General features: G+C 45.3%; 1 protein-coding gene across 1 annotated transcript in view; it reads left to right on the forward strand.

Moving 5' to 3' along the window:
• Nucleotides 1-1,205: 1,205 nt before the first annotated feature.
• Nucleotides 1,206-9,532, forward strand: part of Nlrp5 (NLR family pyrin domain containing 5) — a 17,337-nt gene continuing 9,010 nt past the window's right edge. The window contains 4 exon segments of the mRNA XM_021219610.1: nt 1,206-1,896; nt 1,899-2,470; nt 2,472-2,720; nt 5,562-5,704. Of these exon segments, the coding sequence (XP_021075269.1) occupies nt 1,206-1,896; nt 1,899-2,470; nt 2,472-2,720; nt 5,562-5,704 (1,655 nt within the window).

A 9,532-nucleotide genomic window follows, 5' to 3' on the forward strand; every position in this document is an offset into this window, starting at 1 on the left:
TGCCTCTGCCTCTGCCTCTGCCTCCTGAGTGCTAGGATTACAGTTGTGTACCACCTCTGCCTGACTGGAATCCATACTATTAAATATAAATATTGATGGTATCTTGAGCCATTCACTATGGGCCAGGCACTGCGGTGCACATATCATTGTCACGTCACTTGTTCAATAACTACCTTGTTAAAGAAATGTATATCTGTCATCATCAGGGTTACTATTGCTACAACAAAACACCATGACCAAAAAGTAAGTTGGTGAGGAAAGGATTTGTTTGACAGCCTGGATAATGGGTGTAATGATTAAGTCTGGGGGTGGGGGGGTGGGCAGGAAGTCTTAGGTCCAACTGCAGGCTGCCTTCTCACTATCCATGCAAACCTAAATCTGTTAGCATGGCTAATGTTCAATATAAAAATATTGCATTGGTCCAATTCAGCAAATAGAGAATAAGATCTTGCATGAGGGACTGAGTTTAGGACCCCAGAGTAACATAAAATGTTGGGTGTGACAGCAGTGTGCTTATAGTCACAGCACTGGCTTACAATAGAGATCACAGATGGGATGGAGAGAAAGGCAAATCTCTACAGCTCACTGGCCAAAGAGAGCCCAGTCTACTTGGATCTCATGAGAAATACGTGGCTCAGAAGATGCTAGACTGAACTATGGGTATAACTAAGTTGGTGGAGTGTCTTCTAACATGCATAAAACCATGGAGTTCAGTCCTCAGTGCAACATAAAACTAAGCATGGTGATGCACACCTGTAATCCCAGGAGTTGGGAGCTGGGACATGGACAGGAGGATCAGAAGTTCGAAGCCACTGTCGTCTACAGAGCAAAGTTGAGGCTTGAATTATGAGATTCTTCTCTCAAAGCAGGTAGTGAAGTAGCAAGAGCATTGTATATGGCTATCTGATTGGAAACCAAGGCGAGAGTGTGTGTTAACACACATTTGTATGTATTCAGTGCAGCATAGTTTGATTCATTAGAGTAGTGGTCAATTAAAGGCAATTAGCATATTAATCACCTTAAATTTCCACCATCTCTTTATGATAAATCCATTCAGATTTCCTCCCATCTGTTTCCCATCTGTTTGAGATGTTTTTAAGCCATTGTTAATTATACTCATGATGCAGATATACATGTCAGTTTCACTAAAAATAAGACTTTGTTCACATTTTGTTTTTCTTCTGTCTCTTATCTGACCTCAGACCATGGAGGTGACCTACAAGGCCCACGTGATAGCTAAATTCAACACAAGTGTGGATCTACACTGTGATAGCCCAGAGATGAAATTATTGTCTGATGCTTTTAAACCATACCAGAAAAGCTTCCAGCCTCACACCATTATCCTACATGGAAGACCAGGAGTTGGGAAGTCAGCTTTGGCCAGAAGTACTGTTCTGGGCTGGGCACAGGGTAAACTCTTCCAAAAAATGTCCTATGTCTCCTTCTTCTCTGTTAGAGAAATAAAGTGGACAGAGAAGAGCAGTTTGGCACAGCTGATTGCCAAGGAGTGGCCAGACTCCTGGGCTCCAGTGACAAAGATCATGTCCCAACCAGAAAGACTCTTGTTTGTCATAGATGGATTGGATGATATGGACTCTGTCCTCCAACATGATGATATGACACTCTCCAGAGACTGGAAGGATGAACAGTCCATATACATCCTGATGTACAGCCTCCTAAGGAAGGCCCTCCTACCCCAGTCCTTTCTCATCATTACCACCAGAAACACAGGCTTAGAAAAGCTCAAGTCGATGGTTGTGTCCCCCCTCTATATACTGGTTGAAGGACTATCTGCCTCAAGGAGATCTCAGCTGGTCCTCAAGAGCATCTCCGATGAGTATAAGATAATGCAAGTCTTCCATTCTGTAATAGAAAATCACCAGCGATTTGACCAGTGCCAGGCTCACTGGTCTGAGAGTCTCTACAGCTGCAGAAGCTGGGAAAGGGATGTACCCTACCCTGCCAGACTCTCACCGGTTTGTATGCCACGTTGGTGTTCCACCAGCTCACCTTGAGAAGGCCTTCCCAGAGCACTCTCAGTCAGGAAGAACAAATTACTCTAGTGGGTTTGAGCAGGATGGCAGCTGAGGGAGTGTGGGCCAGGAGGTCAGTGCTCTATGATGATGACCTGAAGACCTACAGCCTAAAGGAGTCTGAGATCTTGGCTCTCTTTCATATGAGCATCCTTCTCCAGGTTGGCCACAGCAGTGAGCAGTGTTACATTTTCTTCCACCTCAGCCTGCAGGGTTTCTTTGCTGCCTTGTATTATGTTTTAGAAGGGCTGGGGGAATGGAATCAGCATTTTTGCTTCATTAAGAACCAAAGGAGCATCCCGGAGGTGAAGAGAACCGACAACACTCGCCTCCTCGGGATGAATCGTTTCTTATTTGGCCTCATGAACAAGGATATCTTGAAGACTCTGGAGGTTCTGTTTGAATGTCCTGTGATTCCGACTGCTAAGCCAAAGCTCCAACACTGGGTCTCACTGGGTCTCTCTGATAGGTCAGCAGGTCAACGGCACCAGCCCTATGGACACCCTGGATGCCTTCTATTATCTATTTGAGTCTCAGGATGAAGAGTTTGCTCACATGGCTCTCAACCGCTTCCGAGAAGTGTGGCTTCTGATTCACCAGAAGATGGACTTGAAGGTATCTTCCTACTGTCTCTAGCACTGTCAGAACTTGCAGGCAATCCGGGTGGATACCAGAGACGTCTTCTCGGTGGATAATACTCTCGAGCTGTGCCCTGTTGTTGCTCTCCAGGAGTGAGTACCGGATGATTTTAGTAAGTTTTGTATGTTACTTTGCTTAGACGTGACTTTTGGGAATATTTGGGGTACTAGATAGCACGTAAAGGATGATTCACGGGGCTGGAGAGATGACTTAGTGGTTAAGAGCACTGACTGCTCTTCCAGAGGTCCTGAGTTCAAATCCCAGCAACCACATGGTGGCTCACAACCATCTGAACTGAGTCCGGTTTGTCATTATCTATTGGGAAAGCCCTTTTAAAACAGATTTAAAACAGAGTACGAGTACCATGTCAGGGATATATCCCAGCTGATAGATATATTTCAGCCAGTAGAGTGGTTGCCTAACATGAATGGAGCCTGGGGTTCAATCCCAGCACCACATAAACTAGGTACATACCCGCAAGCAAGAACTCCTGGTGGCAGAGTTGTCAACCTAGGTTCCACCACTAAGCCTATTAGAACAGCCAAATTAATAATGCAGAAATAGGAGAATCATTCAATAAGACCACAGTAGAAAAGTCAACAGGTCTATCTTGACTCCCCTCCCCGTAGCCTATCTTTTGGATCCTGAAGAGAAGTTAAAAGTTCAAGGACTTGCATATCTTAAGTAGTTCTGAGCAAGTGCGTGAGCCCTGCGCACCATTGCCATATCATCTGGCCTCCAGTCTCTCCAGCAAGGTGGTCTGCTCTGTGGAATTGCTTTCTGGGAGACAAGTCCTCCTCTGGCTGGCACCAGGTTCTAGCCTTTCCCTTCTTCCAGAGGGAGATTCCTAGCAATTGACAGCAGCTTTGGGGCCCATTGTTTCCAAAATCTGATAGTCAGAATGATGGACAGATTAACAGACAAAAGTACCTAGGCAGGAGAAGAGGACTCAGTGATTATGAGCATGTGCTGCTGTTCCAGAGGACCAGCGCACCCAGTGGAGTGTCTCACCACCTACAACTCCATGTTTAGGAGCTCTAGCGCCCTCTTCTGGCCTTGATAGGCACCTGCATTTCTATGCACATAGTCCTAGGCATATGGCTTGCAATACACATAAATAAAAATTAATATTAAATATTTTAAAGATGTATTTATTTATTATATATAAGTACATTGTAGATGTCTTCAGACATACCAGAAGAGGGCATCAGATCTTATTACAGATGGTTGTGAGCCACCATGTGGTTGCTGGGATTTGAACTCAGAACCTCTGGAAGAGCAGTCAGTGCTCTTAGCCACTGAGCCATCTCTCCAGCTCAATATTAAATGTTTTTATAATAAACACCTTCATCTCTGTAATCTGGTTACAGAAAAAGGATCAGATGTTCAAGTTTTAAGACCATTTAGCAGTTTTTAAGTATATGTGTAACACGTTAATGTCATCATTATATATTAAATCACAATTTGCAGATCTAAGTTTGTTCCTTTTGAGTGTGATTTCCCCTCCTCCCAGTCTCTGGTGACTTCACCAATCCACTATCTACTTCTGGAGACTTTTGTTTAAAAACAAAAAACAAAACAACAAACAAAACAAGTTTCCATTTATTGCCTATCTGTATGTGTGTCTGTTGGTGTGTATATGTCTGTCTGTGTGTATCTATCTGTGTGTCTGTCTGTCTTTCTGTCTGTGTGTGTCTGTCTGTCTGTCTGTCTGTGTGTATCTATCTGTGTGTGTCTGTCTTTCTGTCTGTGTGTGTCTGTGTATCTGTGTGTCTGTGTGTGTATCTTTGTGCATGTCTGTGTGTATGTGCGTGTCTGTGGTCTGCTGTCTGTGTGTGTGCACATGTGTGTACATGACATGACATGCGTGGAGAGATCAGTGAACAACTAGCAGTAATAGATCTTCCACCGCAGAGCTCTCTGGGTTTGTCCTCAGGTACTCGGGCCTCACAGCAAAGCCTCACCTCACATAGATAATGTCCTCATGGGAGCTGTCATGGAGACATGGTTTCAATTATCCACTTCTAAATATATTCTAGCATCCTCCAAGATCACTTGCAGCTGAGGGAGGGCAAGAAGTCAGAGCTGGAGTCTCATGTCAAGGGTCCTGTAACCTTCCTCTTGCCGCTACTAGAAATTAGCCACACTTCCCTTACCATATACTTGGCTTTTCCTGTTCTTGTCCAGGTAGTTGCCATAACTAACAGGAAGTGGTAATCTCTACTCCAAGATGGAGATGGAATGTTCATATTATCTCCAGAGTAAAAATAAAATAAATTCCAAGCTAAAGCGATGACTCAGTAGTTAAGAGCACTTACTGTTCTTCCAGAGGATATGAATTGGCTCCTAGCATCACTTTGGGTGGCTCATAGTTGCCTAAAACTCCAGCTCCAGGGAGATTTGATGCCCTCCTCTGGCCTCCATGAACACATATTTAGAGATACAGAGACATGAAGACAATATGCAGACACACACACATACCGATACACACATGCACAGGCTCATGCACAGATGCACACGGTTACACAATTTTAAAAATACAATCATTTTTTAGTGCCATACAACACAGCCATACCATTTCACCATTAGTGAGCAAGAATTTAAGTCAACGGGTGACTGGGAGGACTAAAGGCTCCTCTAATTGGTCTAGCATCTCCCCAATGAATATTGAAGTATCAAAGGAGTCCAACTGTAGGGCTGGTCCTGTAGACTGTGTACCAGGTAGTTTCCACTGAGCTGTCTTTATTTCCTCAGCTGCCCTGTGCTCCCTTACTGTGGTTGGCCTTGCTGTGGCCGTCACTCATGTTCAAATCTACCTGTTCAATCNTATTTTCTCTCACTTCTTCCCCTCGCTGACACAGGACACAATGAGAGCCCCTCCTCATGGAGTGGTGGGGAAAGTTCTACTCTGTGCTTGGCAACCACCAGAACTTGAAGGAGCTGGACTTGGGTGACAGCATCCTGAGTCAATAGGCCATTAAGATACTGTGACTCGAGCTGCGGAATCGGTCCTGCAGAATACAGAAGCTGACGTAAGTGCCACCCAGCCTGGGGTAAGCAGTCTTTCCCGGAGCTTATCCTGCCAAGACAAGGTTCTTCTACAAACCCTGAGGAGGTTTATTCTGGGAGGATAAATGCTCTATAAAAGATCTCTTGCATGAACCAAGTCTCCAGAAGCATGAAATGGGCTGAGCAGAAGACCTTATAAAAAGAGGTGATGGGTTTGAGGCGAGCTTAATGACTTGTGGGTTTGAAGTAAAAGTAGGAATTGGTTAGTAAGGAGGAACAGGAGAGGGGGACCCTGGGGCCAACAATATAACTGAGGTAACTGGGCAAGGCGATGACTTATATTGTTCTTTGATCCCTCTTTAATAACTCTAAGACTGTATGAATATGTGACCAGCTAAGGGTGAAATACAACAAGGGTAACCGCAGTCAGTCTGGGAAGAAGCTGGCGTAATTCCCTTCAGAAGAGGCAGTTTGATGGAAGGAAGAGCAAAGTTTACAGGAACAATACAATGGAGAGAGCTCCAAACATGATGGGGCCTTTAAAATGGAAAGGTTTCCCTTTAAACACTGGAGAGCAGCTTTATTAAGAGAGAGAAGGAGGCAGAGGGGTGGGAGGGATGGCTCAGTGGTTAGAGCATCAGCTGCTCTTGCAAAGGACACAGGCACTGTTCCCAGCATCCACATGATAGCTCACAGCCTCTCTGACTCCAGCTCCAGGGAATCCAGTTTCCTCTGGCCACCTCCATGGGCCCTGGCACGTATGTGGTGCATGTACAGTCATGCAGGTGCACATACATACGTATTAATGAGAGAGTATGCTCAAGTCATCACAAGAATGATACTGGGCTTGAGTCAAAGGAGCCTCCTCAGAGCCATCCCTGCATTAACACATCTCAGCAAATCCCTCTGAGGAGTCTCTGGACCAAACCCCAGAGCAAAGGGAAAGCCTGGCTTTTAGGAGTAGTGAGAAGTTTCCCATCTCATGATCTAGTTCAGATAGCATATGTGACAAGGAGCATGAAGGACCCAATTGAGAGCTGTCAGGTCACAGCACAGACCACTGACCTCTGTCCCAGNGAGAGCTGCAGGAAGGGGGCATGGCCTGTNTGCCTCAGGCTGTGGGATCTGACCNGTTGTAAGTTCTCAGTTGGTAATGCACACTGAGTCCCTGCCCTGACTTCCCTAGATGATAGACTCCAAGCTGCAGGAATGGAGTTTTATCACAGTGATAGAAACCCCATCTGAGACAGTGACTAAAAGCTACATGGGGAGAAAGTTGTCTTCCATAACTCTCCGGTCATACTGCATCATTGAGGTAAGACAGGGCACAAACTGAAGCAGAAGTCATGGAGGAATGCTACTTAACTGGCTTGCCCCCCATTTCATGCTCAGCCTCTTTTCTTATACACACAGGACTACCTGCCCAGGGGTGGCACTGCCCACAGTGTTCTGGTCCCTCACACATCAATCATTACCCCCCCAAAATGCCCTTCAGATGTGCCTAGAGGACAATTTGATTAAGGCATTTTCTCAATTGAGGGTCCTCCACCCCAGAGTCTAGCTTTATCAAGTTGACAAGAAAAAGAAAAAACAAAAATGGAGACAGCAGCTAGGTGTGGCCATGCCCAGTAATGAAGCAAAGTCTGGTGCTTGATGCAATCTGGTATCCCTGTAGACAAGTGGTTCTCAACCTGTGGGTTGTGACCCTTTGGGGGTCAAATGGCCCATTCATGGGGGTCACATATCAGGTACCCTGCATATCAGATAGTTACATGACGGTTCATGACAATAGTAACATTGCAGCCATGAGTAACAATGAAAATAATTTTATGGTTGGGGGTCACTACAACATGAGGAACTATAAAAGGGTCACAGCACTAGGGAAGGTGAGACCCACCACTCGGGGAGAGCTCTCCAAAACAGGATTGCTTAATGTCCTGCTTCTGGGGCCTCTGGCACATTGTGGGGTGCTGTACAATTAAAGGCAAATAGAGCTGAGGGGAGTGGCTTAGTAAGTAGAATTCTTGTCTGGTAGAATGCATTAAGGCAGACTTCGACCACCAGAATCACGTAAACTATACATGAGGGCACAAGCCTGTCATCCTAGCACTTGGGCAGTGCTGGCAGGTGGACCTGAAGTCCAAGGTCAGTAGCGTCTTGCAGAAGACAAGTCTAAGAATGTTGCTTTATAGACATACTTCCACATGGAAACTTGGGGCAGTTGTTACTGGTCCAGTTGTCCTGTGTATAGAGAGGAGAGTGAAGAGGTATTAATTGTAGAAACCACCTTTTAAATTGAAATGAGATTTACCAGCTCTCATCGGTGCCTGCCTGCCTGCCTGCCTTCTCCCAACTTCTATGGAGTGGCCACTGTCCTTAGTCTCATGGATGAACTATTACCAATGGGCAGAACAGAAAATCTGATCCACAGTCACCAGTTAGAACTGTGTGCTCATACCTGTCACGGCTCGAATTAAAGTCACTGAAAACAAATAGTACAAGTCACGCTTTAGATGGCCAGAGGCAAGGCTGGAAAGATGGCTCTGACTTAAGGGCACTCGCCACTGGATTGGATTCCGAGCACCCATATTAGATGGCTCACAACCACCTGTTACTCCAGCTTCAAGAGGCTCTAGTGCCCTCCTCTGGCCTCTGCAGACACTGCACCTGCATACACATACACACATAAATAAAAATCTTACAGGCCAGAAACAGAAGAAATGACAATAATGTCAACGTGGTTGCTGGACATTGGCCCAGTCCAGCTGGTTTCCTTATTCACCAGAAGGGATCCATTATTAGTGATACTGGATAACAGTACACACAACAGGCCATCCTAAGAATCCAGGTTTGTTGGAGTGGATAGTTTGGCCACAGCCCTATGAGAAGGAAAAGGTCTATAAAGCTTTGTTTTCTAGTCTGGCAGCTTTCCTTTGAATGGCTAAGTATGAGGTAATCAAATAGATTTCACATTGGCAAATACGTCAATTACGTCAAATATGTAATCAAATAGTTTACAAAGTCAAATCTATTGTCACACATTAGAGGAGTTTCCTCCCATAGATTCATAGTGGTGTTCAGTGAGATGAACAGGAACAAAGAAATTCTGGGCCAGTGAGATGGATCAGCAGGTAAAGATGCCTGCTGCCGAGGGAAAGTTCCAATGAATGTTTNTGTGTGTGTGCATACTAAGATCTACTGTATTTTGTGGGTGTCTGCGTGTTAGTGCAGTACCTGGGGATGACAGAAGAGGGCACCAGATCCCTAGGAGCCGGAGTTACAGGTAGTTGTGAACCACTCAGTATAGGTTCTGGGGACTGAACTCAAGCCCTTTGGAAGAACAGCAAGCTCTCACATCCTGTATGTTCAACATAACACTCACGCACAGATATTTTCCTTTTTCTCACCCATATGCCCACCCACTAGTTCCTTTTATTCTCTGGACACATTCTTTTCTATTTTCCTGATGTTTTTACATACACAATTGTATGTACACATAAAGTCATGAGCTGGCTGGTGGGATCAACACCAGGCTGTGGCGATCTTAGCCTAGTTCTTGAACCCACATGGTGAAAAGTGACTCATTTCAGTTGTTCTCTATGTGCACGTGTGCGAGTACATGTTCATGTGCTCATGCACTCACCCTCACATGGTGCCTCATGAAAGCATATAATAAATTCACTTTTTAAAAGTGTGAGGCTGGGGCTGGGCGTGGTGGCACATGCCTTTAATCCCAGCACTCAAGAGGCAGAGACAGGCAGATTTCTGAGTTCGAGGCCAGCCTGGTCTACAAGTGAGTTCTAGGACAGCCAGGGCTACACAGAGAAACCCTGTCTCGAAAAAAAAAAAAA

The sequence above is a fragment of the Mus pahari genome, chromosome 19, assembly GCF_900095145.1.
Source record: "Mus pahari chromosome 19, PAHARI_EIJ_v1.1, whole genome shotgun sequence".
Taxonomy (NCBI): Eukaryota; Metazoa; Chordata; class Mammalia; order Rodentia; family Muridae; genus Mus; species Mus pahari.